Source organism: Scomber scombrus, chromosome 9 (assembly GCF_963691925.1).
Source record: "Scomber scombrus chromosome 9, fScoSco1.1, whole genome shotgun sequence".
NCBI lineage: Eukaryota > Metazoa > Chordata > Actinopteri > Scombriformes > Scombridae > Scomber > Scomber scombrus.
In genome coordinates, this window is record NC_084978.1 from 11,401,368 (window position 1) to 11,421,502 (window position 20,135).

The window sequence follows — 20,135 nt, forward strand, 5'->3', positions numbered from 1 at the left end:
TGCACACACCGTGCTTGACTGACATCCCCTCCCTTATTCTCCTGTTAGTGGGACAAATTACACCTCTATCCTTCTTATTAGTACAGGAGGTTCAGTGACCTTAGGAAACTCTAGCAAAGCTCCATACACATTCAACCTGAGGTCATGTTCATGTTGTATCAGACTTACTATAATTACCACTTGTTAACAGCATTCATGTCACCATCACCAAGTTGGAAACACAACTGGAAAAGTCTCCACTACGATACACTTCGGCGCAAAATTATACAGTAGCGTTTAATAAAAACACAGATTCTTCATATGAGCCATAGTTCATCGTTCAAGGTAATTAAACCTTAATTTTATGGGATGTGATGGATATTGTGCTGTACTTTCAATGCACAGTATTTTTAACCCTCACACAACCAACGATGAGATGAGTCAATTAATCAGTTAGTCAATTAACAAAAAAAATCACAAGCAACTATTTTGATAATTAATTAACTGTTTAAGTCGTTTTTCAAGTAAGAAAATCCAAACATCACCTTGTTAATTGTATGCCTTTCCCTGTCTTAATGGTCTAGTAAATGCAATATTTTGGGGTTTTGGACTTTTGAACAAGATATCTGATAACATCACAATGGGCTCTACAACATTGCCATTGGGCATTTCAACTATTTCCTGATGTTATATAGAACAAAATTAATCCATTAGTTGAGAGAATAACTGTCAGTTTTATCAATTATGAATATAAAAATTAGTTGCAATCCTACATACAACTATTTTTAGTAGTTTAGTTTAGTGAAAATTGAATATTGCCCGCTTCTACTGTCCATACCATGTGACATGAGCCCCGCATGAGCAGAGGTCTAATCATACAGAATAAGTGAAAACACCTGTTTGGATGTGCATGGCCTTTAACTTATTCTCACGCACACTGATTAAGGTCTCTTACTTGGCTTTCCTTCCCATTACAACAACACAGTACAAAGCCAACTAGCATATGCACCTTGTTAAAAAGTATGACTTTAGGCAATAACTGGTAAGTCTAAAATACTGTTTAATTGATCTTTCTAACAGCAGGCACTTTCAGTTGCCAAACACAGGTGCAGCCAATAACATCACTGATGAATGCATTCCATTTAGGTGTTGTTGTTAATGCTGTATTACTGGCATGGCTTAATGATGCACATAAAATGGAACAGAGCCATCGTTAACATCATTAGTTACACCTGTGCTATTCCTGCTATGACAACTTAAAATGTCTGGCTGTAAAAAGGTGTTTAAATACTTCACATGAACTTCAAAAGGAAAACTTACATAAGAAGGAAGATGACACTCTCACATGCACAGTTCATGAAAAAATACAGACTCTTAAATGGATGTGTGTCCAATGTCCTCTCTCCGTCGTAAACATTAGGTTTAGCTCCACCTTTCCTTTGACCTCTATGAGAAGTTCTTCACCCACTTGTGTCTTCTTTTGTCAGTGTGCAGGCTTTTGTTTACCAGATTTGAAATATACCAGGCGTGTGTGTGTGTGTGTGTGTCCCAATATTTCTCTAGGAGTGCATTTGGAAGACTGTTTGTCTCCAAGTCCATACACACATGCACTCACAAACCTAGCATATTTCAAATATGAAAGTGCATTTCAGCTAAGTAGTGGGAAGTGATTTATAAAAGGCTTTAGGGAAAGGCTTTCTACTGAGGAGAGAGCAAAGACATGGCAGAATAACTCTTCTGAGATGGAGAGTGGGAGGGTGCCGCTGAACCTAATGTTATAGATAGCAGAGCTTTTGGTGAGGCTGAATATTAGAGTAGTGGATGAGAATAGAGTAGCTCAACCTAGTGCTCCCTGAGATTGAAATTATACAAATTAAATATCCAAATCAATTGATTACAACGTTTTTAATACCCATAATGTACACTTTTGGTACACTGGAATCTGTGACTGTTTGAATTTTCATCTATACTTGATACTTGAGATGGAGGAAGACAAAAAGCATTGAGCAAAAAGATGTGCAGAGGTTTGAATAAATTGAGTAAAATGTAAAGTTACTAATAGCAACTTTTAGTCACCCATGTGGACAAAAGCAGTAGTGCATTCCTAGAATGAAGACTGCATTTCCTACCTAGTGTTGTTCAGCTCTTGGCTAGCGAGCAAATCTGTTTTGAATGCCAGTAAAAGAGAGAACTACTTATATTTAATACTATTTTTCTTTTTTAAACATAGCTGTTTGCAGATTGCATAGCAATGAGGTAATGTATCCATTTGTGGCTATGTTAGATTAATAATAGTAATTATACTATGTTTTAGTGACACCACCAAATCCAGCAATTCTGCAGCTTGCTGCAGGGTTATGCGGAGGTGTGAATGTGTTTGTTTGTGCTTTAAACCATAACCATTGTGAAACAATAAGAAATTAGTGTTGTATTTCTCATGTTAATTTCTTTGTTCTTGCTACACTGCTGCTCCCCCTCCTCATTCACTCTCTAGCTTTCTTGACCACCGCTGCTCTCTCTCTCTTGTGCTCTCAGCTTTCTATATCATTTATTTAGTTGTGTCCCAAATCATGGCAGTATTTTTCATCATTTGGAGTCTATCCATCTTTTGCGCAGATTACAGTACTACATTTCTCTTCTTGGCTTTTTACACGCAAAGAACAGTAACATAACAAGTGTAGTTGTTGTTAACTCGAGAACTTCACCTGGTTTAGGGTCTCTCCTCTCCTCTGTGCAGCACACACACACGGAGGGCTAAGCCCCGCCGGCAGTGAAACAAAGCAGAGGAGAGTAGAACGACAGCAAAACGCGGTAGAGATCATGTTTATTATTTTTTGCACTTCTTTCATTTCAGTTCAGTGTGAGCATCTCTACTGGGACACGGATCCGAAGCTATTTATTCATAAATTTACAGAAAATGCGCTATATTGTAGTATGTATCATTGTGATATGAAATAACCTATATTGGGATGTGTCATATAGCACAACCAGTTCCTTGTAGTAACTTGAAAGCAAAACCTGATGCTTTCTCAATAATCCCTGCTGCTGCTGCAGTGAGTTATTTCAGCCTCTGTTAGAGAGCACCTGTGTGTGTATGTATGTGTGTGTGTGTGTGTGTGTGTGTGTGTGTGTGTGTGTGTGTGTGTGTGTGTGTCATTCAAAGACTCATTACAGGATTGCGCTTACATCTTGCTGACTCAGCTGTTTGTTTCAATAGACTTAATTTAAAAGGCCACCGCAATCACACACGAGAATCCACTTCCTATCTCCATCATTTAAGGCCACAGTGCCAAGCATACTGATTCTCTAATGCAGCCAAACGCTTGCAGACAGTGCTTTTAGAAAAAGGCAGCCTTGCTTAACAATCTTAAGTATTTTTGTATGACGGCTCCAATTAACGATTATTTTTCTTATTAATCAATCCTGCAAATTACCCTGTAGATTACTTCATTAATTAATTGGAGTATAATTTGTCAGAAAATATTGACTAAGTATTATAAATTCTGAGAGTCAAACGTGATGTCTTCAAATGTCTTATTTGACTAGTGGTCCAAAACCCAAAGATATTTTTATTATAATGCATGACCAATAAAAGCATAAAATAATTTGAGAGGTTAATAGTATTGGGAAATTTTGCTTAAAAATCACTAAAACAATTATTCAGTTATAAAAATAGTTGCAGATTATTGATGGTTGCAGATTATTGATTGTCAGACTAGTTTATTAATCGTTGTAGCTCTACTTTTTATTGGACAAGAACCAACATTTGGCATATCTGTAAGAAGCAAAACTGTGAATAAATACCCAATTCCCATAAGCGTAAAATGTAACACTATGGAAAATTGAAATAAACCTTGGGAAAGCTGCTGTGTGATACCTGGCATGAGTGGCTGTCCGGTAATGCCGATGGGAGGCATCCCCAGGTTGTTCATGGCTGTTGCCCAGGCGTTGGGATCTGACATGGGAATCGGTATCGAGTTGGAGTCCATGGTCATGTTATGGATCCCTTCTGCATGAAGACACAAAAAACAGAGACAGAAAGAAGATTTAATAACATCCTTGTGACCTCAAAGTCATCATGACACAGAGTCATACCAGAAAAACATCCGTGTTGCAGCAAGGACTGAGGTGAAAGATTGTTTTTAACAGTCTGGTTGTCGTGGCAACTCCAGCCAGTTTCTCTCTACAACTCGCTCCTTTAAATGTGTGTTCTGTCTGAGGGGAGAGTAGAGAGGAGGCCGCTACGACCCTGCAGTCAGCCTGACACTCCAGTGATTTCTACAACACAGTCATTTAGAATCTCTTCATCCTGAATGTTTCTGTTTGTTCAGTTTTTTGAGGTTTAACGGTCTGGCTTCTTCGTGACAGTCCCTGCCAATGACCTGTGCCTATAGTCTACTGGAAATGCTGTTGGAAGACTGAAAACACTGTCACGCAAATATAAACTCTTGCTCACAAAAAAAAGATTTATATACTGAAAATTTACTTCAATGAGCACTTCAGTGAAAGATCAGAGCTTTCATTTGCCAGCCAGAGTAAGAAAATAATACAGCGTAAAACAAGATTATCATGGCACTGAAGACAAATCCTGATGCTATCAGGCATTAGCCAGGCGCTATGCAACTAAACATTGGAAAAGTTTGAAACATCTCCAACTTAGTACAATGAATACACACACACATCTAAAACTTGCAAACCGAGACTGTTTTTTTTTTTTTTTTTGCCAAGTGTTGCATAATAAAGCAAATTCATTTAGATCTCTATACTAAAAAACCCTGCGGTAAAAGCAACATGAACACAGCATACATCCAGCGGTGGCTCATTCTCCACGTCTGCAGTCTATTTCACAGCTCTAAATGCTCTTTAATTCTCTCCTCTGGTCGACCTCTTTCTCGCTGACAGACCTGTAAATTGCTGTGACTGCTGGCTGAGCCAAGCTGCCCTCTTCTCTCTTGATGCCAAAGCCAACACCACTGTTAATAATGAGAAGCGCTGCACTGTGCATACGCTTCACACCTTAGAAGGTCTGTGGCAGAGCTGACCGTGGAGGTAACACTCTGCTCTGTGTGTATGTCTGTCTGCACAACAACCTCTGCATTGGTATTCCTGGTGTTCAGACACAGCAGGCAATGTGTAATAATGTTTGCCTCTTTGCCTCCCTCTCTGAGCTACTAATTTCGGAGCTGCCTGCTATCGCTGCTATAGAGAAGCCTGATAAAAACCGCTGTCCTCTGCCTGTGTGTCGCTGTTAGTGCTGCTGACGAGGGCTTCACAGGCTTGTTAACTAACACAACCCTATTAACTGGGGCCACCTTCGAGGACTCAAAACGAAGGAGGAGAGGAGTGTTGGTGTGGGGTTTTATGGCATTTTTACAACAGTTTACAGTACATTAACTGTTGTCGCCGTTATATGGATGGATATACACACTCAGGGTACGAAAGGTGATGTCTTCAGTCAAACTGTGTTCTTATTCCAATCATTTGAGCTTGGCTGTAAATCATTATAATATCCATATTGTGATACTAGATTGAATATCATATAGGGTTTGTTGGATTATATTTTCATCTTTTCAACTCTATCTATACTATAATGCGTGTAAATGTTATCCATATTGCGCAGTCTTGCCCTTACACCTACCACTAGATTAGATTACATTCAATTCTACATTTTACCCCATGACAATGAAATGGAGTTAGTAGCATCTAATTGCATATAGATTAACATAGATCAATACATGTAAATGAGTGAAGTAGAGATAATGAGGAATGTATGTGCACTATGAACAGTAAACCAAACCATATGTCCATTTGTCCTCTCTCATCTAATCTACTGACTTTTTAAAGCATGTCATTGCCTTTGATTGGAAATTAATTGCACAGGTGATCAGACTTCTACAGAGAGGTGTAAGTATGGCTCCTTGTGTTCCCTACAAGAAGAACTATTCTTGTACAGGGTGTACTGTAAGTGCTGGGTCAAATTAACTTGTCAAATAGTCTGCATTCGAGTCACAACCTAACAGTTCATCTGTCTGACCCCTCTGCCCTCATTCACTCAGTGCATCCAATTTCAGTGTGACACCCGTTACTTTCGTTTAAAACTCCTGTTCCTTCCTTTTCTCTGTTTCCTGCTCTGTTCATCTTTGATGCTTCCTGCAATAACTGAACTGTCGTCCCCCCCCCCACACACACACTCACTCTTGCCTCCATGAATCAATTACACTTTTCAGGCCTGCAGCTCTGCGCGTCAATCATTGAGGGCTTTTGATTTTGGAGTTCAGAGTGACCTTGAGGGCAGGAATCAGCCCTGGCTCCCCCTTAAAGTAACCATCCTACACAACTGCATCAATATATAGAGCAGAGGGAGAAGTGTTTGAATAAAACGCAGACGCTAAAAAAATCATCAGAGAAGTGCACTCGTGTACATGCACAACACATACATTCAACTTGCCAGAGAGGAGGAATAGGACCCAGGGACAACTACCAATGAGGGAATTAATGTCAATAATATTTTTTAAAAACATGGATCAGTGCACTTTGGTTTTGAAGCCAATTGTCGACCTGGAATGAAAAGGATCTAATTAAATTCCAGCGTTTGATTGTTAATTTCAAGGTCAAATGTTCAGAGAAGGTAAAAAACATAAGCCAAATTATTTTCAGCTGTTGGTTCAATTTAGTTTGAGCTCAAACAAATGTCATGTCTGATTACATAGACTGTCTAATCATGTGCAGGAAAGACCTCATGACATAGAACTGCAGAGTTCTACATAAGTCTGGTTAAGCCTAGCTAGATCTAGATCTGAAACTGAAAATTATTTTGATGACTGAATAATTGTTAAAGGCTGGTCGTTAGAAATAAAGTAAAAAATCATAGTTTCAAATGTGAACATTTGTTCTTCCTCTATGATAATACTTTTGGGTTTTGAGCTGTTGGTTGGACAAAACAAGAAACTTTAGTACGTCCATTTGAGCTTCTCGATATTGTGATGGATGATTTGAAGACATTTGCTAGAGCCAGTGATTAATCCTTTACTCATTACAATAATCAACATACAAGACATACCAGTGAACAAAAAGGAAATTCAAGTGTACCAAGGACAATAAGCCTACAACCTTCAGAAGTACGTAAAGTAAGGAATACTAATGGACCACCCAATATACAACTCTCTAAGCCTCTATTCAAGTATCACTATGATACATTAGTGTGGATATTGCTCACGGCAAATAAACCGATAATAACTGCACTTTTGATTCTGCTGGGGTAAACCCCAGCTCAAGGCTTTTGTGATACTCACTCTCTGCGGGCTGTGACCGGCTTTTAGCTTCCCTAAGAGCTCCCCCAGGAGGCAGATAGGAAATTAAGTCATTTTAAGGCCCATTGGCCGTAAGCCCCAACAGCAGGGAGAGAGACGCTCAGGGCCATTTAGTCTAAAAAGCACATGGTTTTAACAGCTAACTACAGGTTTATTATGGCCCCTAGAGAGCAAATTCAAGAGGGAGACAAACATATGAGGAACAGTGAGGAGAAGAGAGATAGAGGACGTCAGGTTTTAATAGATAAATGTGATGCTGACAAGACAAAATAACTACGAAAACTAAACAACATTAGTATATGGCTGTACCGTGTATGGTCGATGTGCGGAATTGTGGGCAATTAGTTGCAGGGATATTCATTGGTAGCATCTATAATGTTAATTCCTGGAAATTAAATGTTCATTTGCATTTTTTGTGGTGGTCCTAAAAATATTTGTTGTTAGGTACACTGAAGTAGCATATCACATTACATGGTTAAGCTACGATTGAGTTAAAAAAAAGAGAGAGGGATGTCTTGGGATGATTTGTAAAGGAACTTTAAAAAAAAAAAAAAAAAAAAAGCTAATTATAACTATTGTAATTGTCTGTTAAGTCTCCCTGCTCATCTGTTTCATCAGTTTCTATCTGTGGACGTCTCTTGTTTTTAACTCTGTATTGAGTGTTTTGTCAGTGTTATTTGGGGTGTTTTAAACATGCTCTCTCTCTCTCTCCTGCCTACATCATCCCGAGGAGCGAGATGTCGCTCCTCGGGAACACCGAGGTCACGGACCTCACTTGCCGGGGTCAGCCCAAACAGTGCCTCCGTACGCTCCTCCGACAGTCGTACGGTCATGGTTCAGAGGTAGGTCATCTGCTGCCTCGGCTGTACAGCGTTCAGAGCGTACCATAAATTTGCAATATGCTGCAGTTAATGAGTGAAACCGCTGTAAACGCCCCCTGAAGATGTTAGACATGACTGTTCCTGCTGATTCTTTTGAAAAAGCCAATGGAGAAACTCCAACATTCAACCTGCTAGCCAATGGTGTAACTTCATCACTCAGCGACTCACTCAGTCAGGCAGTAATGGACATCTGTGGTTATAGTGCGGCCCCCATTGTTACAGTCCAGCCAAAAATGGAAGCAACCTCAAATTGTACTTCCAACATGGCAGCAATCAATAAAGCTAAGAGACCTGATGATAGTCATTACCACGAAGTAGAAACGGCAAAAATCTATAATTAGTGTATAATACAATGTCATTGCTGAACACAAAGTGGTTGCGAAGACAGATGGAGCGAAAGTAAATTGAATACATGTCCTAAAAATAAAAACTCTAAATAACTGTTGCTGGCTACATGATTCATTTTGAGAAACAATACTGGAGTAAATGTCTTATTTTTCATTTGGAAGGATGTGAGAAGTGTCCATACATATGCATGAAAGGCACAGTATAAAATATGCCTTTCAGTGCACAATTGCATTCTGAGAGTAGGTGCCTCTTTGACCTTAATCTTCTATTGAATGCAGGTCTGTGTGTTTGTGTTTGTCTATGTGTGTTTCTGAGGAAGGAGGGAGGTCAAAAGAGTACCTCCAGGGTCATCTGGAAAAATAAGTCTCATTACAATGTGAGATGAATCAAAGAACATGAAGATGAGACATATGCAATGGTAGAAAGTGTTGTTTCACTTTTTCATGTCACCCCTAAACTGACACAAATGAATACTTGGTCCCCTGTTTGATAAGATTGTGTCCCATGTGATACATTTTTTGCTGCAGAAAGTATATGAAACCCATCACTGAAATAGTCATACATCTTCTAATTGTGATACTTATGGATTGCGTTATAGGGACAATAAATTATTAACCTTTTTGCTGGGGACCCCCTGGAACCCCCTCAAGGACCCCTGATTTGTACAGCTTTATCTCTGATGAACTATCAAAGCCTACTGAATATGGAGAAATACAGCAGGTATGATCTCCATATTATTCTTCAATTACTTACGTGCCTAACATACACAAGAATCAAGCACATCTAGACACACACATGCGCCCATGTCTGTTTAATAATGTATGACTGCCCTTCTCTCCGCTTCTTTGATCTGTTAATTATGATAAAACTGGTAGGGGTCTGGTGATTAGTGGTGGCACACTGAAGAGGGCCCAGAGTGTTATACTACACCGCGTCTCATTTAGGACCAGAAAAGAAGACAACAAAGTGAAGATGTAGAGATGACAGAAGAGGCCTGAAGACTCCTTAGCCTCATGGGGAAAAAACTGTGGGAGAAACTCCCTCTGCTGTTTCTCTTTCATTTACCTTGATATATTCGTATTAATAAAATCGCTAATAAGACTGGAGTTCAGGGAGACTGACAGCAGGATTCACATTCTCCAGGATTTTCTCTAAAATTATATACAATGTTTTTTGCTGCAGAGAGAAACTAACAAGATCCACATGAAGGCAGCAGAAACTGGCACGAGGAGCTGGCATGGCTTTAGTGAGGTGGTGGCAGCGGAGGTTGTCAAATCAAATTACTGCCTCAAAATTGGATTGGAAAGACTAACCTGAACCCGCTCCACAGAGGTGACCGAAACCCAAACTCTGTCACGAAATACTAGAGGAGCAATGCATAGCTGACCCATATTATCGTCCAATGACGTGCTCATGCTAGTTGTGATTTAGTCCGGTGAGCCACAGTGCATTAAAAACATACAAGCCTGAAATGTTCACCAGAGATCCTCGTCAATATTATCAAAGTATTTTTTTTGTTTTAAATGATTAATAGATCAATTCTAATATACCTGACATACATGAGCTATTCTTTATCCCATTGGTGAGAGTAACCAATACCACACCAACCACCATAAAGCATTAATGTGTTGATGATAGTCATTAACATAGAACAACATAATTATATAAATAACTATTATAATTAGAGCTCTGAGTCCCGAACATCTACTGACTCAGAATGATGGGGGATGTAATTACATTTTAATGTTATAATTCTAGCTCTGCAGTGACTTTAACAAATATGGAACGCCAGTGTTTTCTATCGGTCATCACACATGTGGCACAAAAGATTCAACAAAATCTGCTGGTGCTGCTACAACATTTGTATTAAACATGATAAAATCAGCCTTTTATTTATTCGTCCTAACAAATCATCAATATAAAATGTATAATATAATAAACAACGTAACACTGCTGACATGATTAACCAAAAGATTAAAGCAGCTGTCATGACTCCAACAATCTTTCCTCGGCAACTACAACAAAACGTTTAATTATAATTCCCTAAATGACTTTCAGTGCTGGGTTTGGAATGGCTGAATGCTGTAAGCGCCCTTTAAAAAAAATACTGTGTGATTAGACTCTGCTATGAAGCAAAGCCTGATGTAACATCAAGAGCTGCAGAGCCATGAAGCCCCTGATATGACAACAGTTTCTTGAACTACGACTTTCAGTTTTTAATGGGCAGTGACAGAGAAAATAAAAAAGAAAGAGTGATGCACACCAGAAATAAGCATGTCTCTTACTGTGAAATAAGTCTTACTAAAGGCTTCACAGGGTAGAATAGTAATACTAAACAACCTCAATTTCTATTGCCTTATCAGGAGCTATTTTTATACAAATGGAGCAGAGGCACTTGTGTCTGTGTCAATGTTGTCAAGGAGGAACATCCGTTCCTGGACAGGAGCATGACTCTTCTGTTTCTTATCGGCCTGAGAGAGGTGACAGACAAGAACAGATTACTCTGATATCTGGTGGGGAGAAAGAGGGATGGGAGATAAAGAGTATGAAAGAGAGAGAAAGAAGAGAGGTCTCAAACAGAGCTGTAATCTCGCCACATCAATAGTATCAAAGTATTTCAAATAATGTGATGTAATGTTGTGTGAGGAATCACTAATAGTACAAACATGGTGTGTTTATAAAGAGCCGCATGTCTTTAAGACTGAGGTTTGTTGAAGAAATCATTAAAGCCCACCTGCCACACTGCTTCGTGAGGTTTCTGAAGGGCTAACATTTAAATGCTTCGGTTAGATGGTCACATTGTGTGGAAGAAATGTGATGCTGAGGTGACATTGATAGATGTGACTCTTCACCCGCCAGCAGAACCAAATTCAACTTCGACTGGACCAAGTTCAAGTTGAAGGGCTGCAACAATTTCAAGATTGGCTCTGCAGCTCCAGACCTGCAGCACACATTGAAAATACTCAGCTACTGCTTCCTCCACTATTTTTCAGAGTGACTGTCACCATGTAAACTGCTTTTGGGGTATGTCTCTTCTAAAAAAAAAATTACCCCTGCTGGCTACTATGTAACCTTTGTAAGAAGGAACCAATCCTACCAATGCAAAACAATATCTATATCCAACTAGAGTAAACTATAGAAACAGCAACATCTGAATGACTGTTTTTAGCTGCTTGGATGGTTCATTTCCCTGATATTAGCTGAAAGTAACATCTTTCCTGTATGATGGCACATCGCAAGTGTGAAGTGCCCATAAGAAAGAAATGAAGATGTGACAGCATTCGATGAAATAAGCTTGCAAAGAGTGTGAGGAAATTTTAAATTAATACTGGAAATCATATCTTCAGCACATACTGCTAAAGATGAGATTCACACGTTATTATGATGATTATAATATCAGATGGAAGGTATGGCAGACTAATAGGTAAAGAGATTTGCAAAACATTTAGGTTAGTTGGTATATGTTAAGGTTGTCAGGAGTTAAGGTGATCTCTGGCCACTGTTTCCTTCTATCCTCAAGTTTTAAACAGATGGATATTTAATCATAAATAATGAAAGCATTCTTGACTAAATGAAAACTGACATCCATGAGCAGGAAAATGAGTACATGACTGACAGGATGCAGGAGCAAACTGTATCACTGATCTTAATCATGTATCAAAACAGCTGCTACTTCTTTAAGAATGATGAGCTCTAAGAGACAGGAGGCAACTTTAACTTGTTTACAGAGGCTGCTGATATCCTTCTGTCCACAGCGACAGAAGTGTAGATTTACTCAATTACAGAGAAGCTGATATTGTCCTGTATGTCTGTCACACCTGGGAGAAAAATGCAACACAGCTGGGAAGCTGCAAAAGCTGTGCGTCTCTTTTTCATTTGTTAGCTTATTAATCTGAACATGCACAATGAATCACTGAAGCATCATATGATATAAAACTCTATTGTCATTTGCTGGCTTATTAATTCAAACACGCACAATGAGCCAGTGAAGCACTGCATAAAACTGTATGAAGCTTGATGAAAAATATGCTTCCATGCCATAAGCAATGTTTATGATGTGCATTTCAATTCAAATAAACTTGCATTTACACTGTACCCGTTCAAAAACAACTAATCCCACAGATCTCATTACTGACAAGGAGAAATTGCCTCATTTTAATGTGCAGATGATGTACAGCATCTATTGTACTATGGGGGGTAAATGAACGACAGTGGTAGTGACTATCAATCTGAAATATTTTTTTATGATGGCCAAGCTGCCACATCAGTAAATACAGATTTGTGAGTATGACATCTAATCTAATGGACAGTGTGATGCAGATGTGCAGAAAAAACGGACTCTATTACCATGACAACAATCTAAAGAAGAGAGGCGAAATAGGCAATTTAATCATTTAAAGTCAGTCACGCAAGTGGAAAATATGAAATTGGCATGAATCCTGCAGCACCGGAGCCACTCATTTATGTGCTACAAAGAGTTAAGTAGAGAAACAAATTATTTCAACCAGATGAACAATGTTTTACTTCTGTGTTAATTTTACTGTACAACCAACCAGCGATCAATAAAGCTTCTATTACTTTTATTTGCGAACCTGCAGTGATCTGTCTACAAAATTAATTGCAACACAGTGAAGTACCTCATCAGTGTTTATGTTGACAGAACTACAGTATGAGTAGCAGCAAGAGCAGGAATGATACTGTCCAAATGAAATATGGATATGAAGTGCATGTTGTTGCTCTAAATGAAGAACATGGAATTATTAATTCCTCTTACATGAAACGTGGTTTACTCCTTTCCTGGCTCTACACAACCTCCCTCATCACCCGTTGGAAAAGTGCCGGTGGAGGGGGCTTAATGGGCTTCTCCAACATCAAACCAACATGTTTGAAGGAGCATACAACCACCTTCATGCTTCTAGTGTAATATTTCCTATTTTTGATACACTTTAAAGTGCAGTTAATATATGGCAGAAGACATGTTTTTTTCACAGTTGCACATTTTCCTCCAAAAAAAATTCTTCACTTTAACAGGGTGTCTAATTATTTCATCTCACAATCTGTATGTGCTTCACCTCCTTCCACTAGCTTTTTGAGAGGTACAGAATGTGTTTGCTGTTTTTATTAAGTTGATAACACTTTAAGTCCCTTTATTTAAGAACTGTAATCAGTACATACACATTTAATACAAAATTTATAAGACACTGCAATGTAGTTATAATCAGATATAAGATTTAATTTTAAGTGTAATGTACAATATTGGTAAGCACTTCTACATCTATACTTCTTTTAAAACACTTATCTGCTGACAACTACATTATAGTGTGTTATAAACCATTTATCAAGGGTTTGTATACTACTTATCAGTGTTGAGCCGGAGAACTTTAAGTGTAACCCTTACATTTCATGCTTATCTCTGCTAATTAGAGACGATTGTCGAGATGCGTGGAGAAGAGCTGCTGTGTAGTTTGAGACTATGTTAACTGGTGTGAAGCCTTTAGTGAGTAGGTACGCACATGTAGAGCGTTTATGAGATAGGCGCTATATGACTGCTTTGTTTCTCTACAATTGCAGAGAGCTGAGGCTGTATTCAGACCAAATCAGGCGTTGCGGCACACCTCCGCGAGGTTGTGCAGAGGTGTAGGTGGGGGTGGCTGCGTGGGCGTGTTTATTTGAAAATAATGTTTTATTCCTCTCATTCACCAGTGTTCTTGCTACCACCGCTTGCTCTCTTCATTCACTCTCTAGCTCTCTCTCGCGCTCTCTCTCTCTCCTTTTTGAAATGTGTTTGGAAGCCATCAGCAAAGCCCAACTTTACTTCTACATCATCAAATGAAGAGAAATGTCTACTCCTCCTAGTAACGTCTTAGTCCTCCCTCACGGCAGGGTTGTACAGCTCAGTCTCATCAGTCTGATAGCCGGCTGGGAATGGCCACTGCAGCGTGACGGTTTGTGTTTCTCCAAAAGTTGATTCTGGTTCAACTTTCCTGCCATAGGCTACTGTGGCACCACTACAGCCCCCAACCCAGCAGCCTAAATGCACTATCCCCATTCAAGTGATTGGGAGGACTGGCTTTTTCGCTGTAACGCCTGATTTGGTGTGAATTCAACCGTATGCAGGAATAAAAAGCTAAAAGACTGAAAATAAGGTCCTTGTCCACAAGACAATACAATGAGTTTATACTTCCAGTAACAGTATCAACATGTCACCCAGGAGTCTATTCATTTCCTACAGTACTGAGCGACCAAAGAAACTCAGTCAAGTGAAAAAATCCAGAAAGATAAAGAACCGTTAACTGTGGTTGGACTGGCTTGGAAACATGAAGGCTAATTGTGTTGACCAGGCCCAGTGACTCAGTGGATTAGACTGTGTCTGTTTATGTGTGAGTGTCTGTTTTCGGGGCCCAAAGGCTTACAAGCGAAATAGTTTTGGTTCAGATAATCAGAGTTGACAGGGATCAATGTGACACATACCCACGAGAGCAGTCACAGATCACCTCCTCCTAAATGGTGCCACTGGTCGGACCACAGATGCCAACTCTGTTAGATTTGTTTTCCTATCCACTAAAAAAAGATTGAACACCAAATGCATGAAAAACTAAAACTGAAGTGCATAAAATTGAACTGTCCCTAAAATAAAGACACTTTCAACATAAATAATTATTATACTAGAGTGGAGCACACACAAATACTACAGAAATAATAATTCCATTATGTAATTCTACAAAACATGTCAGATATTCATTTTTCAGCATAAACTTGCTGCAGATTCATCTCAGTTTGATGTGACCATTAAAAAAAGTATTAAAATCTTTGGCATTTCTAATTAAACTGGGAATGGAATTGAGTCCCTAATGAAAAGCAGCATTCATTCTGAATGAATATTGTGGAAACACATCCTCCTCTTCTCCCGCCTCAGCTGCCCCAAAGCAGTCAACCTAGGGGAAACACTGAAAAGTAATTGGGTAAAGTTCCTGCAGCATTTTCACAAATGTAATAATTCTGCAGAAATATGAAAGTTGGAAGTGAAACATATATGTTCAATTAAAAATGACAAATTCCTGCAGTGCTGAACTTTCATGTGAGTTAATCTATTGAGACTTCAAACCTCAGTGCTGAAGCAATAGATAAACACGGACATTAATGAGATAAGACAGCTAGGTTCATGTACATGCTATATTAATTTAACTCTCGCTCATCCATTATGCATCATGTTGGAACGTGACTTTCAGCTCTCCAGAGGTGCGGCCCGTTCAACAGAGAAATCAAACTCTACTCAAAAATATCAAAACAGCCAATATGCTAACAGGAGTGTCTTACAGATTTTACAAATAGAAGTACTTCTACAGTGAACATCAGATGTAAGTGAAGTCCATAAGGTAATAGGTTGCACTAGAATAATGCAACAGAAACTTTATACCGCTGAGAAAACAGTCCATACCGTAACACTGTCTTGTCGCTCTCAGACAGAGTTAGTGGTTCACAGACCAAGGGAGACTGGATGGGTTCATTAAGCAGCTAAAAATGATTGCAGTCGGTGCTGCCTAAATGACTGCATTCATATTTGCCTTCGCCATTATCTCCTTAGTTTCACACTCATTTAAATAAGAAACCAGAAGAGAACACAATCATTACTGAGGGGCAACTGAGAATCCACTTCATCACATCATTGTAATGTACAGTCTGTTTGACATATCCTATCTGCAGGGTTTTTTAAGGAAATTGTTTAGCAGAAGTGGTAAGAGTTTAATCTCATGGTTGGCATCATCTTTTCCATTTGAAGCCACAAACTTCCAAATAAGGACTGCCCTCTAAACACGCCCCGCTACCTCGGACCAGAGCGAACGCTAGCTTACTGGGAACACCAAGCAGTGCACAATGGGGCTAACATTAGCTACTTTAGCTAAATTGTGGTAAGTGTTGTAATCTAGTCTGACTCAATGTGAGTCCCGGAGCTACGGAGAACAGACAGGCAAACAAACGTTCAATCACAGCTGCCAATCAATGCCCATATGGCAGACATCGAAGCTACACAAAGTCTTCAAATGCATACTATTATTGTGCCAAATATTACTATACATAATTACTATCATTATTATGGTTACTATATAATTACTACTACTACTGATGATAATAATAATGATAACAACAACAACAACAATACTAACAAAAACAGTTAATAAAAAGTCATCTTGGTGCTTTTTCAGTTAGCTCTGTCCTCCATAGTATATCTGAAATAATCTCTAATGACCAAAACACGATGCCAAACCAACAGAAAGCAAAGACAGAGGATCAGTAAAAATTCTCACAGCCTTGCTTGCCAATTGACGATGGATCAGATGGTGACTTGGATGAGAAAAATAAAATGGAAAGCATCCAGATTCAGGGCAAAAACAATGCATCAGATCCAGACTGTACAATAGTCTACAATGCAGAGCTGCTTAACGTAGATAGAAAACTGAACAGCTGTGCAATATAATTGATCCCACATGTGTTGTCAAGAACACAACCCGTCTCTGACTTAAAATCCTTTTCTGTGCTCAGTTCTGAGGGGAGGGTAGAGCTCTCCTAAACAACTTACTGCAGGGACATAAGACTGGCATTGTTGGATTTAGTATTTATCCCACTGATGTGCAGTTTGATACCGCAATCTCAGTGTTGGAAGGAAGGACCCGCCTCGTCTACATCCATCTTAACCTTCATCAACCAAATCTGCATCGTTAAATTGGTCCTAATAACAAGGAATTCATTCGAAAATGTAAACAGAAAAACTGCAGTAACACAACAATGAGTTACCTGGGTTGAGCTCCATCATGACCTGAATGACTTGCATTTCATTGCCTAATTGCTAATTTCCTTTCCTAATTTTCTAAATATGAGGTTTAATAAATCAGTTCTCTCAAAACAAGAAGAGGTTACGTAGGCATCCAACAAAATAATGGCTTTATATGTGTTTACTTCCCATCTGCCGAGGTCATTTGCCTTCTCCCCTAACCCCAATTTATCTTCAAGACATCAACAAGCAATAAGCTGGGGGCCTAACACTTCCCGTTTACCTTTAATAAACAGCAGCTGGAGGGAAAACCTCCAGCTTTTAAAGGCAAACACTTCTATAAGAATAAGAAAAGACTTTGAAGAAAGGGGGTGTCATTGACAAATCCACAGCCTCTCTCCCTCTCTCTCCCTAGAGTGACCAAGTGTGAAGTTCTGAGGCCTGATTAATTTCCTCCTCAGCGCTGTCAGTCCTTATGTCCTCCATTGTTCCCTAAAGAATATGGAAGAGAAAAGGAAAGAAATAAAAGATACCCTCACAGAGGACGTACAAAACATATAAATGTATATATTTCTTCTAAATCTAAAGAGATCTGAGCGCATACCATACAGCTAGAGGGAGATTTCCAATCCTATGACTGAAGGTTAGGACAAAGACGATGTTGCAGAAATGGAAAATGGAGAACCTAAGCAATGCCTATGGACATGGCAGCTGAGGCAATACATTTTAAGAGCTGAATATTGAAATACAAAACTTGTTTATTTTTTAACAGAATCCTTGAACCTTCCAGTTATTGTACATGAGTGAATATTGCTGAATGAACCCCTCCATGTTTTCAGGAATACTGTCCAGGCAGCCTGTGTCCAGGTTGCAGTTGCAGTTCTCGTTCAAGAGTTTTCTATTTAACAAGTAGTAACTACGCAGCGAAACTCTTGCTTAGTACAAGAGACACAAACTGAAAGTGTGTATTGACGCCTGAAGGACAGCTTGACATGCTCTAGGAAGAAAAACAAGCTGGGAAGCTGTTTTAAATCTGTTTTTTCACTCCTTTGAAGTTTAAACTATCAGAACAAGAAACCAGGGCCTCAGAAAAAAATGGCTGCAAGACTGTCATTCTTTGTTATAGTAAAGGGAATAACAGCGCTGTAAGTCCTCATAGCTTGTTATGTAATGCCACGCTTGGAGAGAAAACATCTTTGATGGTCATGCTTAATCAACAGCTGGAAAAGTCCTGAAGCAGTCTGTAAAACAATTACAAGCTTTTTTCTCACTGTAATTCCTAAAAACAAGATGAATTGTATTGAATAACCTTTAAAGAGTAGTAATCTTTAAATAAGGGCATGTACAATACACTTAATAAGTCTTTTAAAAATACAAGTTTTACCTGGAGAGCATTTCCAAGAATGGTTTTAAATGATAAAAGAACACTACTTGTACATATATTATGAATGGCTGTAAGTATGTGACTCGATGTGGTCAGCGCTGGCTAAAAATTAGTAACCAGCTTTCTGACTGTGTTGCAAGTTGCTAAATAAGACCAAGAAAAAAAATAAAAGATTATACAAGAGAGATTTGCAAATCTGATGTCATCCACTAGGAACAAGATCCAAACAACCAAACCCTAATGACATGTTTGACAAAATCTCATTACCCCAAACCACAGCGTAGACCCTCATTCAACTCAAGATATTCTGCACAGGTTCTTTAATCTTCACAGCTCACCCTACCCTTTATAAAATCACACCGAACTTATGTTTTATGCTCTCGTTTTAATCTAAATAGAAGGAAAACATAAAAAGTACTACTCTTTCTTGGAGTGAGATGCCATATGACAGAAATATAACAAAGACTAAAACCGCCTATTGTCTTTAATGTGTATTATGTGAATGTTTTAATATCTGGAGTAGAATGCACACAGAAACTCCTGGGAACTCAAGGTTTTGCCTCTCTAACCCTCGACTGAATGGAGAGGACCAGAAACAAAAGCCTTTAACCACAGTTAGTCCTCACACACACGCCCACATACCCCTCTGTTAGACAGGCTCTGGGGACTGTAGCACTGCAGAAAGATTTCACATGAAGTAGTTTGACCGCCAGGCAAAGCTTCTTGTGAATTCCATTACTAAAAACAGAAGCATAATTACTTCCTCAAGATCAATGAAAAATAAAACTTCCTATATGCCTTTTGCATGATACAGACAATAAGGAATAATGGCCTGTAGTTCAAGGAGAATAGACAGGAAGTTGGGTTAGAAGAGAAGTAGGGGCTTCAATAGTGTAGGCCTATTAATTACGCAGAGATTTAGGCTAAGGACACAATAGCACAAAAATGTCTTCATCAGCAGTTCCAGCTCAAACCCAAGAGACTTTGGGCTAGTTCTGCCAGCAAAAAACATCTGCTAAATCTATGAGTATGGCCTGAAACATGACCAAATGGACTAAAAATTTTAAGGGGAAAAAGAGTAGCCTGGGTTTAGCAGAGTCAGCTGTACAATACTGAGGACAGAACTGGGGTATGGGGGGAAAATTAATCTTTATGTCATGACTAGCCCAGTGCCCCAAGGACCTGGATACAAGACACTATATACAGTGGTTGGTTAATGAATAGATAAGCCTTTCATAGGATATACTTTATAATGGCATATATGGGTCATGAGCACCATCCTTCCATGTGCATGACCTCCTACTTTGCCGGGAGACCCAGTGGAGGCTCTTGTTGTTATAGTTGCCCTCAGCGTTTCAGAGCAGAGAATACTCCTTAAACTCCTTTATTTCTCCAACATTTGAAACCTAATTTTATATACTTGGCAAGTATTCACATTTGGCTGAGTGGTTAAATACACATTT

General features: G+C 39.0%; 1 protein-coding gene across 1 annotated transcript in view; it reads right to left on the reverse strand.

The window, feature by feature from the left end:
* The window catches only part of enox2 (ecto-NOX disulfide-thiol exchanger 2), a 175,275-nt gene that overhangs the window by 49,304 nt on the left and 105,836 nt on the right, over positions 1-20,135 (reverse strand). Inside the window, exon 5 of the mRNA XM_062425353.1 lies at positions 3,857-3,988. Coding sequence (XP_062281337.1) covers positions 3,857-3,988 — 132 coding nt within the window. The remainder of the gene's footprint in view (positions 1-3,856; positions 3,989-20,135) is intronic.